Here is a 17863-nt window from a genome sequence, read left to right on the forward strand (position 1 = left end):
ACGGTTTAAAGCTCGTCTTTAAAGCCTTACTTTATGCTGGATTATAAAAATTTGACAGTCTAATCCTACCAGATAATGAAAATGCTGTACGTAAAATGTTTTATTGTAAGTGAAACTGCATTTGAATAACGTGCTGGAAGATGCTTAGCTTCTCTATGAATCAGTAATACTGTATATTGGCACAGTCCAATGCTTAGACCACATTGTGCTGTGCAAAAGGGAATATTGCAGGTATATTTATGTTCATGCACAGACACACATTGTCTCTGCGAATATCTGCTACTTTTCTTACCTTTGTTACCCAAGCAACAGGTTGATGTACTTTTGTGCAGTGAATTTACTGATAAAGCAATGCTGGTGGAATATAGTCAAACTGAAGATAGGTCCTACATCTACTGTATGCGACTGCACACAGTGTTTTAATGTACAACCTCTGAAAAATGTCCATGTGTTTAAATGTCTTCTACTCGTTTTAAACCAATATTCAAAGGATGCAGAAGAATTCCATTGATCATGGATTTTTAGGATTAAAAATACGACATATGAGAGCGCTGGCTGACGTATTCATTTCAAAGGGAGATCATGTAAATGTGCGTAACCCTGGATGAGAGACATCTACATCCTGGAAGCTACACTACACTTTAAACTCTAGAAAAATACAGTGCAATTTGTAATGGTGCACTAAACACATCAGCCCATATGTTAAAACCAGCCGTGTTCTGCATCTCATTATATAGAGTGTCTCTCTCCCTCTTTTCTGTAAGAACTGAAAAAACCCCAAACAACCTCAAAAAACCCCACTACAGTTCCTTGGCTTTTTCAGCAGTGGTTGCCATGACAACAGTGCATTTTATTTCTGGCTCCTTTGAAAATGGTGTGAGATCAGAGATCCCAAATGTTATGTAAGACGATGTGCACTGTTCCAGACTGGGGTTTTCCTGCTGCAGAGAACTTAAAGTAATTAATTACAGGGGAATGGCAGACGCTCAAACCGCTTCAACACCACCTCCCTGCTTACCTTCCAGCTTTCACTGCTTACTGGCAGCAAAGATGGGGACTCTGATTGCTATGCAGGAAGCTGAATATGATGCCATATGCTTTTAATAATCCTGTTAATTTTGACACATTCTGCTGAAACGTTACCTCGGTTCCAGCAATACAGGCCTGGAAGAAAAGGAATTAAATATAAGCTGCAGACAAACAGCTAATCCTATAGATATCACATCCCAGACACTAATTATGAACCTTATGTCTTGTTTGCAGACTATGTGCTCAAAGATTGGTAACTACAGGTGCAGGTTTAATTACCACAGAGATTCAGTAGAGCTACACGCTTCCAGTGGTAAGAGGAACACAATTAGAAAACAAAACAGTGAATGTCGATGCATTTTATAACACACTATTTTGGACAACAAATGTAGGGTAGACTAAACTATGGGTTTGCTTCACGCTCTGAGACTCAGGGGAGGCTGAGCAGCATCCACTATTAACCACCTTCCTGAAATTGCCAGAACAACCCTAATGTGGAAACTACTAAATTCTCTAATCTTTAAGTCTCTTTGAAGTAGAACGAAACGTGTTGCTCTTTGTGATCACCGCTCAGTGATGTGCTCAGCTCCTCTCCAAATAATTAGGTGTTCTGCTAATAACAATTGGTTTATCACCGCGGGGCTGGAAAAAAATAATACTTTTATCATTGATTCCAGATTTATTAGAGGAGAATAAGCTGTTTTTTTTGTACAAGATCTCTGTGGGATACGTTTATGAAGAAATTAATGGAATAACTAGTTTAGGCAAATTGGAGTTTTGCTTTTTAAAGAGGTGGCTTAATAATTGGTCAAATGCAGCTAAGTTGGCTCAGTGAGTGCAGGTGACGCACGAGGCTCCAGAAAAGATGATGAGTAAAGTTTTAATACTCTGACAATGAAAATTTTGGTTTAAAAATACTTTATATTGTACAGATATCTGGTGCATTATTTCAGTTTTAGAAGTGACTTAAAATAGTTATCCTAAATTGAGCAGAGGCACGATCACCTAATTTACTCTGATAATTTCATCTCCACTATTTATTAACACGTCAATGTTGATATATTTTACTGCATACTAATACATTTTTCTGTACTTGTCATGCAGGTTTTATACTTTATTGTCCTAATTTTTAATAATAACCAAAATTACGAACAAAATGTATATTAAATTACAACAGTAAAAGACATTCAAGATTAATAAAATGACAGATTAATTAGGGACTAACCTAAATTAGGTTTTGTAATTGTTGGTAGTAAATAATTATATTTTAATATGTTTTTTTCATCGGATAACAGCATCTCTTCTTTACTAGAGTGTTCACTCCTATTCACAAGTCTGCATCTTGGCATGTATTGTTATGGGGATAGCATAAAGTAGTCAGAATATTTGCATATATTAATATACACACAAGTGTGTCTGAGAGAGGGTTTTCTTTTATTTGAGAATATCAAACAGTTGTGGAGATCTAATAAGATTATTTATCCGTCATATTCTTGCTTGTAATTGTCAGGAGACTTAGAGCAGCAGTTTTCGGTTTATAGGAATTCTCTCTAACGCACACACATATCTCACTTCTTTATTGTTGTCTTTTCTCTTCTCTGAAACAGACCAGAAGTTTTCTCCTTGGTCCCCATCTCCAAAGTTCAATGAAGGCAGACGCCTCCATCCAGCCAGGAACATGAAGGGCTTATCGGGCAGCCGCTCCCAGCACCAGATTCCTTTACCCTATGGCTTGGACTATGACCCCCACGGTCACGACCTCCACCCTCACCATGGCTCTGACTCTCGCCACTCGTCCTACCTGCTCAGCCCCACGGAGAGCTGTCCCATGGACTTCCACCACCGCTACTCCCCACGCAGCTCCATCCACTCTGACTGCATGGTGATGTCCCCCGTCCTGATGCCTCCAGCTGCTGTGCCTGACCATATCTCCAGCAGCACCTTCCCCAGAATGCACTACAGCTCTCAGTATTACGACTCTGCCACACGGGACGACTGCGCTGCCATCACAGCCTCCGCCACTTCTCCGGCGGTCACCGCTGCCGCCGCCGCCGCCGCCGCCTCGTCCCATCTCGCCGGCACCAAGAGCAACCGCCTTCCCGCTAACCTGCTAGACCAGTTTGAGAAACAACTGCCGCTACACCGCGACGGCTTCCACACATTACAGTACCAGCGCACGTCCACCACCACCGAGCAACGCAGCGAGAGTCCTGGCCGCATCAGACACCTCGTTCATTCAGTCCAGAAGCTCTTCACCAAGTCGCATTCTCTGGAGGGATCATCCAAAATGAACGGCACAAAAGGTGATGTTGGAGGGGGTGGAGGAGGAGCAGGTTATCACCATCATGGCCACCACTCCACCAAACACAGTAGCAAAAGGAGCAAGAGCAAAGAACGCAAGCACCGCTCCGGCGGCTGGTGGAGCTCCGACGATAACCTAGACAGTGACAGCACATACAGAACACCCAGTGTCATGTCACGGCACCACGTGGAACACGTCAGCCACTGCTACCCTGATTCCATGCACAGTCACCACTTTGGAGACCTGTCACTCAAGACGTCCAAGAGTAACAACGATGTCAAGTGTTCAGCCTGTGAGAGCATGGCCATGGCGCCCGAGGGCAAATTCATGAAGAGGAGCTCCTGGTCGACACTAACAGTCAGCCAGGCCAAGGAGGCCTACAGGAAGTCATCACTTAATCTGGAGAAACCCATGATGCACACGGACCTCAAGCCTTCATCGCGGACATGTCACTACCTGCAGGTGAGTTGCTTAACTCAATGGATTGAAGATTGTTGTGTGATGTTTGTTTGGAGCTGAAATTACTTTTAATACGTACATCTGTGTTTGTGTCTGTGCGTCATTACATTCAACAGAGGATAGTAATGTGGAAGTGACTAAAACAGTGAATGAATGAATGACCTGGAAGATATTTCACATGCTATATAAATTTAAATGTCAACGCAACCTCAAAATACAATAAAGTTGCCGCCTACCACATCTGAAAATGTAACCATGATTGATATCGATATGCATTCGTCCTCATGGAGCCCAGTCAGTAAGATGTATTGATTTATTGATTGGCAATACTGCAAAGGAGGCATTTCAGATTTATCTCTCTGTCCATTTCTCTTTCTGGTGTCGACAGTGAGAAGTCAATATATTTAACCAGAGACGTCTTTTGTTTAGTCACCCTAGGGAGCTATTGTCCATGATGACGGAGAGATCAATCACTTTCACAGTGGTGGACACTGAAAATGAAGAGCTACCTATCTGACCTCAACTGCAGTGCAGAAAACACTCATATTTGACATTTTAAATACAATTACTACTGTACCATGAGCTGGTATCTCTGGCCTGTATTGAACTAGGATAGGCATCAACACCTGCAGCCTGTAGTTTTCATAAGCGGCTGAAATTGAGATGATTAAGATCATCTCATCTTCAAGAAAATGAATGAATGAATGAATGAATGAATGAATGAATGAATGAATGAATGAATGAAAAGACTTACTGTTGGCCAGAGATGATGTAAGCCCATTTTGCTTCACATGTCCAGTCCTTAGCAAAGACTCCTAGGCTTATTTCAGTGTTTTTTAAAATGGGACATCATCTGGACCTAATATCATATTTAGAGGGCTACCTACATGCTTGTGTGCTGAAACTGTGCACCTCTGGACTCGCCTGTCAGTCCATTATGAAACTGCCTACTGCTTGTAATGGGGATAGCTGAGGTGATAGTCCATTATTAAAGCTCGCCCCATTCCCTGTTGAATTCATGCTCCAGCCCTTTGTTCACATTGTGCCCACACTAGATTGTACATATTCATAAACACATCGCACATACACATTGTACCTAAACATAATCAACAAGATTGCACATGCATTTTGAAGAAAATCGCTGATATCGATTTCATTAACAATGGGACCGATCTCACAACATGCCTGTTTTGTACAAAACAGAAAGAAATCTGATTCCTGTTTGTTTACACTTTGTTTATTGTGCTACTTTGTGATTTAATTGTGACTTATTGTTTGCATAATTTCTAATGTTAGTTCAGTTGTATTACTCTATAATGAAATCTTGCTTCCTTGACATGTTTTTTAAAAAAAATTGAGCGCCTCAATAAACATTTACCATCGCTCTTATTGACAAAGTGATTAAATGGTGCAGCTGTCACATAACAGAACAGTTCTCCTAGGCAATGGATGCATTTCTGTCAATGCTTGTAGAAACGACTAGAGTTTGACTCATGCCCAGTGGAAGCACTTTGAAGCTATGTGGGGTGCGCAATTACTCAAACACACACCAACTGCACTTGTGTGCCATGTGGACTCGCTCAGTACAAAGGCTCTTTCAGTGGCGTTTGATAGGCCCATGTGTCAGCAGGCAGAGACCCTGCAGCAGCCACATGGGCACATACTGCACCAAGCGTCTGAGCATTGAGAGCCTCTTAAGAGGAGGAAGTAAGGGGAGATTTGTACGCAGGCATCATGCTGTAACGTGTATATACGCTGCTGACGATCTCCAGTAGATTTCAAGTATCCAGGCTAGTTTTATACAGCTAAAAACTGCTACTGCAGGATACCCCCAACGTGGTAAAAAAAACACAACAAACTAGTCGGCACTAGGGAATAGTCCACAATACTCCACCATGTCACCGTGAAGGCAGTAGTTCTCTTATAATTTGGCCAAACTGAATTGTATTCAATAGTTTCTAAAGGAACAGCCTTAAAAGGTCCTTCATGATATTGAAATGTAGCAGGCATGGGCTGTAAATTTGAAAAGATTATCAGAGAAGGGAATCAGACTTTCCATGAGATTTGCGAATTAGTCATTTCATCTCTCTTATGTGAGACTTATCTACTGTAACACCCTAAAGTTTGAGGTCTTTTCTCTATGAGCTACCATGCAACGTCTACCATGCATCTTTGTGACTCAAGTCATTACTCTCAATCCAGCTGTGTGTCTTGTAATTGTAATTGTAATGCTACAGTGATGCCATTTACTGGCCCTATGTATGTTTTGCTGTCCACTGCAGAACTCCTATCTGCAAGCAGGATGAGTGAACTGGTATAACATACATTAGCATATAATGTATGTTATGATAAAATATCTACTATATATATTAATTCACAAGCATAACCCTTGCAGAAGTCCAGAAGCTCGAGCAGTGTGTGGTTTTTTAATAACCTGCCAGTATTCTGCAGGAAAAAGATGCATGGTGAACATCTTCAAAATATGCTTCATTATAAATATTCCCCAAAGTCCTCGCCTGGCAGGAGGTCAGCTTAGGCTCAACAAGCTGCCAGGCTTTTTCTATGCACTGGTGGAAACCCTGAAATTCAGTAAACTGTAATCAGTGTCACAAATCCAACCTCATAACACCGAGGAGCTAACCACCATTGTGTTCGGGGAAATAACAGGGCTCGTTCACTTATAGACTAAAAATTGTTTTCCCGGTTCACGAAGGCCAGTACTTTAACATCTGCCACACAGAAACATGAAATCAGCATCTGCTTCATCTCAAGGTTATTTTTATACAGAGGATTCTCGATGTTTAGTCGTAACTAATGATGCTGGCCTCTCTGATGGCTTGTGGGTCACGGTTCAGCGTGTTCATTCAGGTGTAGTGTCAAATGAGCACAGAGAAATGGGTAATGCTAATGAGCTAGCACAACGCCTCGGTGAGTGATGGCTGTCTTGTTGATCAAATCCTCTGGTGATCAATGGTTGTGCATTAGGAGAGAAATAATTCTTTGACTTTATTACTTTAAGCCTGATTAATTTATTTTCCAGACAATTGCTGCGTTTTATTCCACTCGTGTGGGAGAGGATAAATGTATGCATAGCAGATTAGGGTACGTGATCATTTTACTGATAGGCCTTTGAGGGAAGACAGAAGGAGGTCAGCTAATTTCAATGCTACCTTCTGAAGTTAGTTGGGGTCATTGAGTCCTCCCTTCTCTTCTTTAAGCTGATTACTCACTAGATTGTGCCTGATATCGCAATGTTACCAAGCTGAGTGATCAATATTCATTCTCCTACTTACTGAAACACGATGTAGTGAGCCATGAGGCTCAAAAGAAGTTCATTAGTTTGGGATTCAAAGGAGGGTTCTAGTAGCATATGGTCTAAATGGTTGGGAACACCTTTTCATCTTGACTACAAAAATGCTTGAGGAAAACATCTGAAAAAATATACATGATTAATGATGGCAGAAAGCAATGGGTCACATTATTAGCATCTCTAAATCTGTCTATGTCTATCCAAAAAAGGAGAAAAATGGTTTTCATGTAAGTGCTTTAAACTGTCTGGTTCTTCACCTGTCTGCTCAGCTGAATCTGGCCATCAACTCAGAGAGGGTATTGCGTGTTAAAGGGAAACTGTGAGGCGGAGATGGCACACAATAATGGATCCTGAGAAGAAAAGTGATGGAGAAAGTGTAACTCCACCTCGAGGTGTGAAAAGGAATCAGACACTCTGCCCAGGTTGAAAACAGTTCAGACAGTGGCTGAATAACAGCTATACAATCAGATAAAGCAAATAACGCGGGAGACAGACCTACACCTACAGCGGCTGTTTCAAATGCGAAGGCTTCTCACCCCCTGGGACAGCTGCTACAACTGCACCACACTCCGACACGGGGCTGCTAGTACATGCCTGATCAATATTTTGCGAGGACACAAAACAGAGCTTGTTGTATCTGTGACAGCAATTGATTTTAGACCATTTGACTATGTTGATTCGTCATGTTAAAATTACGCAAAAAACAACAACAAAAAATGTGATTCCTTTTCAATATTTAAATGTGATGACTGAGCATTAGCACACAGTCTCTTACACAGTCTGTTAATCCAGGTGCTGCTCTGTGTTTAAAGTTATTAAACACAAAAAGCAGTAAATGAGAGATGCTGTAATGGCTATGATCGTACATCTTAATGAGTTTTAAGACACAGAATGTCAAAAACATGTATTGTATTCCATTGGCTGTCAGTCAGAGATAAATTATTACCATTAATAGAGTGTACAGATTTAAAATACATGGTAATGAGTGTCAATCAGTACAGGACAATAATAGTCTTCAAAATGGCAAAAATTGACAGAATTATTAGATGTTATTAAAAATTATATGAAAAGTTGTAATTCTGCTATGCCATAATAAACTACACAGCTTAATGATAATGTAATGTAGGTTATGATAAAGACACTGCAGTGTATTTAAATGATCCAACAATGTCTCGACTGTAAAGTACTACATTCATCTTCAAATATAAGTTACCCTCAACATAAATAATCTAAACATATCTGAGTCGCTCTGACTGGAGTTAGAATTTAGCATCTAAACGACGCTCATCAAACATCTTCCACTTCTAAGCAGCTTCAGATGAGTAAATATCACTACTCTGTTTCTGGGTATATTCCGGACAAATGGCTGGTTCTTCTGTCAGAAAGAGCGGTTTGGCATAAACACAGGCGATTAAAACAAAAAATGAGGGCGCTTTAATGAACTTGAATTGTTTTCATGCAAAAATACCGCTTTATGTAAATATCTGCTAGCAATGCTTTCATTATCTGTGCCTTTTGAAAAGCTTTAAATTACTTCCAGATTGTGTTAGAACGTAGATATGTCAGTCGTGCGGGAAGCCGTACATGCATAATTCTGCTTTTAGTTTTTTCACTTCATGACCGCAACAAATCTGTTGCGCCCTGACAAATTACTTTTCATTCAGACAGCTTGAATCCAACTAAAATTAGCATAAAGTCAAACAATTGTTGTTTCTAGGGTCCTTTCCTGCATGAAGTTGAACTCGTGTTCTGTCTTTTGTCAGTTTAAAAACTGGGTGCATTTAGCATTTAAATGAGAAGCTTACTGTAATTTTACTAGATGCCTGTTTGAGAAAAAAATTGAGAATGAACCATTATTAAGCGTTAGACAATACAAAGTAAGCATGAAAAAGAAGCCCACGGTCCTGTAGCCAAAACAATTGTTTTTATGTCAATTCTGAGTTCTACAATATATATTTTTGGCGTCTACTTTAGCTATCATAACTAACATTGGCTATGCTTTTTCAAAGCTAGTTTGTCCAATGATACAACATCCAACTAGAAAAAAAATGAAATTGGTCAAGAACTTTGAGGTTTGCTGCATGATTAACATCATACTGAGGTCCTGTAAATGTAAATATGGCACATTTACACACTTCACAGCGTATTTCATTCCTGCATTACAGGAAACAGTTATGCCACAATGCTTCTTCCAACACTCACCAGTAACAGCTGTTGTTTTTTCGTGACAATGATTCAAAGTGTGCCGTCATGGCTGCTGGCGGGAAGTCAATTCCACCCTTCAAAATAAGATGCAGCAGGTTTATCTAAGAGAGAAATGAAGTAAAGGTAGAGCTTGAAAACAGGGATGTGAATCACATTAACCCTTTGTTTAGATTATTTGTCTGATGCAGCTTTCACACGTGTTACCTTAAGTGCATAATCTGTCTCGCAAATTATATGAGGTGTAGCCCACTGTCTTAGTATTGTTCATGAGAGCAGAGATGCCCACTGTTACTTTTTGTACTCTACCCTAACCCTAAAGCCAGTAGTTACATTACATTTGTAGTATTCAACATGGCGATCTGTGTCTCCCACAGGTGCCCATGGATGAATGGAGTGGATACCCCGGCGACAAGGATGAGGAGATCCCTTGTCGGCGGATGCGCAGCAGCAGCTATGTTAAAGCTATGGGAGAGGTGGATGATGACAGCGGCGACTCTGACACCAGCCCTAAGACCTCCCCCCAAAAGGCCATTAGGCCGGATGCTCTCGTCCTCAAATCAGCCATGCAGAGACCACATTTAGACTCCCACAGGTAAGCCCGGCAGCATTTTGATGACCACAGTAATGGATTTATGGATGTTCAGAGGATACCAACTATTCAGTAAAATGTATTAATTTGAAGGAATTGGTGGTCAACACTAAAAAGCCATTTTTTCCAAGGATTATTCTTACATGCAAAGCCTAAGATTTTGTTTTGCAGTGTGTGTTGAGTTACATGGACTTTACATGCCAGGAATTATGCACAACCATTGCACACAAACACACACATATAGCAACACAGTTACAGTGGTGGCGATGTACTGCAGGGCGTTAGTGCTGGTCAGGTTGTGGAACATCTACGGACGTGACCCCTGCTGTGGGATCTCAGATGTTCCCCAGAGATTTGCAGAGGTTTTGATAGCTACATGTTTCTTACAGTATTTTATGGATGCTTTGACAGTTGCATTAAGCTGCTACTTAGAGCTGGGATTTACTTGCTCCTCTTGACATTACTGACAAAGTCTTCGATCAATGACTGTTTTGTGGCATTGGGTAAATGCAGCACCAAAGGGGTTTTGTTTGCGACCTTCCATTGTTTTCTTAATACTTTAGAGGCAATGTGTCTCTGTTTATCACAGCATTGAGGACATATTAGCTGGTATGTCATATAATAAAACTCTAAGACTAAAGATCATAGGCATGTGTCTGGGCTTTATGGAAAGGCTTATGCTAAAGTTCCTTAATGGGCCTAATCAGTAATACAGAAAAACTTCTCTAAACCTAGGAAGACATCGTGCTTTTATCATCCCTACTACTACTCTGTTTTCTTTTTGTTAGCACTCTCTCAGCAGAGTTTGACTTTTGTCCCCGAAAAAATAAACCCCTCGTGTTTTTACCCTCTGGTGAAGAACGTCATAATCTGCTATTATTGCAGCTATTAGCTCTCATTGTTTCTTTAACAAGAACCAGAGATAAGACGTTCACATGCTCTTTACTTTTGGGATGAAGATTTACTGTTTTCTCAAAGCTCACGAGGGACTATAAAAAAAGAATCACAAGGAGGGTTCACGAGGAAACGGCTGGTTAGGTGACTGATATTCATTGTGCATATGAATCACAGAAGACAAATCACAACAATGGCGACCGGTAGATTTGTGAGACACATTGTCATCCAGTGATGTGCCGTGTGTGGCTTTTGAACTATGTAATCATACCTATTCCTACCCCCTGTCCTTGTTCAGCCAGGGCTACCACTTGCAAACCACAAGAGATATGCGGCCCCACCCTAGTGTCACGCTGGACCCCGCCGCCTTTCATCCCCCGCCCTTCCGTTCTCGCAACCAGAGCTACATGCGCGCTGTCAGCACCCTCAGTCAGGCTAGCTGCGTCAGCCAGGTGAGTCCAAACACATGCATGGCATAGAGGAAACACCTGCAGGCGTGAAATGTAATGTTTTATAATGCTGAGAGCACATTACGGACACATTAGACATCCATAGGTGTCCATACTGGAGGTCCACAACTGATTGTAGTTGTGTAAAGACAACTGAAGTTAAAAGTGCATCAATGATTCATGCTTTTTCTGACTGGAAATTGATTTTTAACAGACAGCCTACATTTGAATCAGATCCATAGTGAGTAAAATGTTATTTACAGATTGTTTTGTGATTTTAAAAAAAAATTTTTTTTCAGTGTATTCCAGTTTGGCCCAAGGTTATGTGGAAAGGTCCATGATAAAATGTGGCCTGATGTTTTAACCAAATGTTCAACTTCTTATCACACCAGCCTTTTCAGGTTTTCACCTTTTTTATACCCTGATATGACTGATATGTAGTCTGTTTTGGACCTCCATGATGGCAAAAGGCACAGCTGCTCAGAAGAAAAGTCACACCGCAAGTCAGCCTCTATATGGACGAGTAGTAGGAGACTCCATCAGCTGATTCCTGTTTAGCTCCAGTTTAATGATAATAACTATGTAATTAAATCTGATTGTTATTATAGAATGAGGTCTTCAATAATAGTACGTTGTAATATAAACTAACCGGCCACTTTACAAGGTACACCAGACCCGGCTTTTGACTTCAGGGCTGCTTTTACTCTTTGTGTAATGTTTTCAATGCTGGAAACATTTATTAAATATTTCTCACATCTTAGCAGTGCTCACTTCATTTTTGACGTTGGCTTCCCACCCACAATGCTAATCTGCTGTTCTAAAAGTCCCCAAAGGGACTGTGGAGGTCAAGAGAGTTCATTGTCATGATCATGAAACTATTTGGAGATCATTTGAACTTTTATGTCTGCTCGAAAGCCTCCTCTGGTACATTCAGAAAGATTTTAGCCATAAGAGGAAGCGCTGACTGAATATCGACTGTTTTACTTGAAATTGTCTTTAAACTTAGGAGAGGACTGTGCATGGAATTCAGATAAACATAACCCTGGCTTAAACCATACCATATGACACATGAAACAATCTGTTTCTCAAATCTAATTTCCCCCCCGTTCTGATGCTCGAAATTGAACTTCAGAAAATCATCTTGAGATGCCTACATGCATTGAGTTGCTGCTATGTGATTGAATAATTAGATACTTCCACTAAAAGCAGTTGCATGGGTGTACCTAATAAACTGGCCAGTGAATGTTGTTTCATAAGAGGAAAGAATGGCATGACAGCGTAGAGACGATCAGGACATATAGCTCACTTTTTTGAGATAGAATTTAATTAAATTTATCTCTCAGACTAGCTAGAGCCACACAATAGAGAGGGTGTTTTCCAGTTTCCTGTGCAGTAACAGTACAGTACAGTACATCCTTTTTGGGGGGTGTTGAGGTATGTGGTGAATGAAATGCTTATGATACAGACTGAATATTTTTCTGACTATTTTTTGTGGTCATCTGCCTTTTTTCCATTTTATCTTGACATTTATTCAGTTTAAGGTCGGATTTGACAGTGGCATGTCCTTATGCTAACACTCCTTCATATTTGCTGTGCAAAGGGGAAGAATCAAAGTGAGAAAGAGAAAGGAAGAGGAAAAATTAAGGACTGCTATTCCTGTTTTTGTCTCTCAGGTGAGTGAGACTGAGATCAATGGCCAGTTTGAGTCAGTTTGCGAGTCCGTTTTTAGTGAAGTAGAATCCCAGGCCATGGAAGCCTTGGACCTGCCTGGTTCGTTCCGCACACGAAGCCACAGTTACCTCCGTGCTATTCAGGCTGGTTATTCCCAAGATGATGACTGCTTGCCTTCAATGACATCCTCCACTGTCACTTCAACTCTCAGATCCACAACAGGTAAAACAATCCCCCCCTAAATGAGAGAGGGCTTAGACTACATATCCTCATACATCCAATATATGCGCACAAACTTCACATACCTACATATGTACAGTGGGGAACCCTTGAGCTTCAGAGATGCCGGGCTGAATGACTCCAGTTATTTTCCCTAGAAGCTATGGTGTGTTTGTTTTTGCCTCTGCATACTCCCACTTGTCTGGATGGACTTGCTTGTGTCTTACCTTGCACGATTCATGCATCATTAGCCAAGCTTCTGGTTGGTCACTTGAGGTGTTGCCAGGCTGTAGGCTTAGGACACGGGTGGGAAGTCCATATTAACACTTAGATAGCAACACACCCTTATGGTATATGATACCACGACACAGCACAGCCACATTACATGGCATGCCTATGACGAAAAGGCCCTACCCTAAGCATGTTAAACTGTGGTGTTATATATGTGTTGTGCAAAGCCTGTGAGGTACTTAGGGAGGGGTGAACAACAAAACGGGCCAGGGTTAGGGGAGTGATAGAGTGTTGACATATTTGGATACTCTGAAGAATCCTTCCGCCTGTTCTCCCCTTGCTCTGTTACACCAACACATTAGTAAAAAGTATATAACTAACCTTGTAATTGGTCTAATAAAATAAAATAAAACATCTGTTAAGATTTAAGGTAAGTCATCAATCTCTAGACTAGAACATGAGTGCACAAACATGCTGGTTGCACAAAGGAACTGAGGGTATACTCATTTATTACGAGAAGGCCAACCTTTGATGAGTTGTGGTATTGCTGTATTGTGTTGCATGGAATTCAAGCTTTTAAGCAGCAGTATGTCAAAATGACTAATCAATGGTGTGTAAAGATTTTTGGCAAGACTTTCTTAAGTTTTTTATAAACTTCAACTCAAAGTGAACTTAACTATATTGTTATCTTGAATTATTAACATCAATTTCTACAGGGAATAAGGAGTAGATTTTCTAGTTTTCCTCATTCTACATGCTGCCTTATTGACAACACAGGTATTTCAAGATTTTGTGCAACACGGTGCATCAATATATCCCCAAAGTATACATTTACGGTTCTTTGTGCAAGCAGAGTCATCATGGCATTAACTCCCTCACTAAGTGCATTTGGTGTTTACCTGCAAGAGTAAAGCTATGAACCCTATTGAAACATTTTTCTTTAATTGTGCATTTTTAAATATCATGATCTGGATTTTTAATGATTTTGTACACTTTTGGAGACATTTGCACTTTTACTAATTTTGTGGAGTTTTTTTTTGTTTTCTTGTGCAATCTGGACTTTTGTTTTTGGAATCCTTTCATCTTCAATTGAGTTTCCCGTTGCGATATCTTCAATGTGACAGAAGTACTGAGGATATAAGAGTGTTCTCCAATCCCACTGTCTTATTTGCTGAACTCTATTCGTCTAGCTCTCTGGTCGAAAGCTGTCGGCTCTTTAAGGAGTAAAACAAGCAGTTGACTGCACGAAATGTCATTAAACTGTTTTTTTGAAGATTGGCATGATGCATCATTATGTCAGACAAGGTTCTAAAAACCCAGTGGAGGGATTTCCTTGATGATTGGTTATATACATTACTGTCACCTCCCTTTTAAACCATATTGTTAATAATCTCCTTTGGTGAACTCTGCACTGTTCTGGTTGAATGGTGGCCTTTTTAAATTATTTAGCTTATTCAGGCTATCTTGGCTCATAGACTCATGTTTTGTGTTAATATACAGTTGTAGTTTATTGAAATGTAAGTGGCTTGTGAAACAAACCCAGTGTAAGGCTAGTGGACCCTCAAGTGAGGAAGGGATCCCATGGTGCTCCCCGTAGGGCAGACAAGCAGCAAACCCCTCTCCATTTGACCATCCAACTCTTGAAGGATAACCAGGGGGAAAGAACAACTGGAGGCATCAGTGATGATTGTCGCAGGTATTTTAATGTTGACACGCATACATATATCTATGTATATGTGTGTTTTTGCACTGCCTTCTCAGTAAAAAACAATAGATTCCTAGAGTCTATTTATGTAGTTGGTAGAAGTATCTTTTTCAGAAACAAGCACGGTTCCAAACAACTCATAAAACCTCAAGCAATTCTTTCTTGAGATGTCCCTCTGAATATTTATTGATGAAGAATGTGATGCTGGCTTTTATGAGTTGTTTGCTATGTATTTTAAGTGTGCTTAGACAACATTGTAAGTGTAAATGTATTAGAGTATGTATTCACATCGTAACCATAAAATTATCACATTGCCACCGTCTCCAATGGTCTGTCAGAGCAGTATTTCTGCTGCACATGTGTAAGATTTACTTTTCTTTCTTCTAAAAAGCCACATGTGTCAAAGTCTAACCCTTGGCATCGAGTCTGTCAGCTTTCTTTGACTGTGGGATTGCAGCCTCTCCCTGGTGCACCCCTAAATGGGGGAGTTACCCCTTCCCTTACCGGGTTCATTACTACACATGGTCTAATCAGCCACCTTGGACCTGATATGTTCAATAGGGTTCATATCTGCTTCTTGGCCCAGTGGGTTGTGATTCTTCTACTCCCTTTACATCTTTTCTTTTGCACAAATCTGAAGTCACTGAGAAGCAATTTGATATGTTTCGAGAGAAAAATAAAAAGGGTTCTCGGAAAATGGATTTATGATTTGATAATGCTGGATGTATTTCATGTTTAATTCAACCATTTGCTGTGCTGTGCAGTGAAAAGATGGAAAGAAGCCTCGAGATGACTGAGAAGGCAGTGTAAAAACATTGTGAAAAGCATATAGTATGTGAGTTTGATGGCTTATTATATCATCTTGAGTAAGTCATTCAATAACCTACTTCAAGAAGGTGTATATTCTATCCTGGCTCTAGCAAGAAGACTTTCCATTACATAAGGGCCATTTTTTGTATATTTTGCCATGACAGAAAGAAATATATCCATCCAGAACTTTCACTCATAGAAAACTTCAAAGAACATGTTCACAATATTATATTGATCAAAAATGGATGATTTTTTCGATAGATCACATTTGAACCACTCCCCTGTTTTTAATGAGCTCTTGATTTAACCAAACTAGAAATACAAGTGACTGATCTACTCTCTACTCACATACTATATGTTTTCCATAGATATATGTTGATTTTGCAGTCCAGAATCCAAATCGAATCACTCTCCAGCTGTTCCTTTCACTTTGAATGTCCTTCTGTTTGCATATTCAAATTTTTCTTCCAGAGGGATATGATGTTGTGGATGGGACGTCTTTACTAAATGAAGACATGATAGAGGACGATGATGGTGCTAGCTCCTCTGCCTATGCGGAGCTGGAGAGGCTGGAAAGAGAGACTGCTGCTGCTCGCAGCCAGCACAGTACTAGCTCCACCGTAACAGCCATTTCTGTCCCGCCGGCGAGTCCGCCTTCATACAGGGTCCCTTCTGCCTCACCCATATCCACCTCCGAGCCGCCGGTCCCTCAGGCTATTCAGGCCTTCAAGGAGTCTGCCAACATGGTCGCTGCATTCAACATGCAGTGGAAGGATGAAATCTCGGCAATGCGCTATGAGTTGGCAGAGCTGCGTAGAGATGTCTGTGGAGAACTGAAGACTTTCAACAGCAACTTCTTCAACTTCACTCAGTGCTACAACATGTGGACTTTGTGCCGGGAGCCTTGCAGTGACAGCATGACGCAAACGGACGACAGAGTGTCCATAGGTATTCAAGCAGGCTCTAGTTGGTCCATTCGACAGAATACAGAGGACAAGTCAGTAATGTGCCAACCAGAGCCAGCACCATTCAGTATCATGGATTTGATGGACCCACCCAGGATTGAGATTATAGAGGGAACCCCTGAGAGCACACCAGAGGGGTCCGGTAGCCCTGCCAGCCCACTTCCAATAGAGGACTTCCCATGGGAGATCAACAAAAAGCAGAAGACCTATAAGCAGCCGGACACAGTCGGCCACACTGGTGGACACAGAAGCGCAAGTTTAGAACTGTGGAGCAGGAAGTACACCAGTGGGCCCATGTCATATCTGTCTATGTCATTCTAATCATTCCCATTCTACGCAAATCAGACGATGAAGCCAGGGTAAACGTATTTAAGAGAGAAACCCGGGGTAGTGCTGTCGTTAGACATCCCTTTACTCTATACAGACACCAGGTCTGTCATCTCTTGAACAGGTTAATACGTTGTTCAAGCAATCTTAACATGTGTCTTGCTTCGCCATGGAATAAAAGGGAATAATTTTGTTGTGAGTGAGGCGACAAGAATGAGAGAATGTGGGTAATGTCAAGACCCTCAAGTGCCAAAAAGCGAAGCATCGCATTCCCTTCACTGTCTTAGATAACCACCTGTCAGATAAAAAATAAATTCTAGTTAACACGATTGTAAATCAGAGGGTCATTGAATGATAATAATAAAAAAATAAATCAATCGGCCACTGTGACATGAGGCAGAAGTTAATTTGTCTCTACGAATGAATTTGAAAAGCTCATTTTCATTCCAGTTTCTCATTGTGTAGAAACATTCCCTAAGCACCTGAATATACTGAAAAAATACTGTGAATAACTTTATAAACTGTTTTTATTAAATGCATCAAAGATTAAAGCATTATTTAGTAATAAAATTCTATATAACTAACTTTTATTCTAATTATAATACAAGCATTCCTTGGCCATGGCCGTCATCCATCTGTAGCTAGTTCCAGAAGAAATTAGCGATAGCTTCTCAATAGCAAACTGGTGATACACATCA

At 40.7% G+C, this 17863-nt stretch overlaps 1 protein-coding gene across 1 annotated transcript in view; it reads left to right on the plus strand.

Annotated features, from left to right (window-relative positions):
- The window catches only part of dlgap2b (discs, large (Drosophila) homolog-associated protein 2b), a 42289-nt gene extending 25102 nt beyond the window's left edge, over window positions 1-17187 (plus strand). The window contains exons 2-6 of the mRNA XM_068342288.1: window positions 2637-3793; window positions 9680-9897; window positions 11087-11240; window positions 12911-13130; window positions 16345-17187. Of these exons, the coding sequence (XP_068198389.1) occupies window positions 2708-3793; window positions 9680-9897; window positions 11087-11240; window positions 12911-13130; window positions 16345-17159 (2493 nt within the window). The 5' untranslated portion in view covers window positions 2637-2707 and the 3' untranslated portion in view covers window positions 17160-17187. The remainder of the gene's footprint in view (window positions 1-2636; window positions 3794-9679; window positions 9898-11086; window positions 11241-12910; window positions 13131-16344) is intronic.
- Window positions 17188-17863: the final 676 nt, after the last annotated feature.

Source organism: Antennarius striatus, chromosome 19, assembly GCF_040054535.1.
Source record: "Antennarius striatus isolate MH-2024 chromosome 19, ASM4005453v1, whole genome shotgun sequence".
In the NCBI taxonomy this organism is placed as follows: domain Eukaryota; kingdom Metazoa; phylum Chordata; class Actinopteri; order Lophiiformes; family Antennariidae; genus Antennarius; species Antennarius striatus.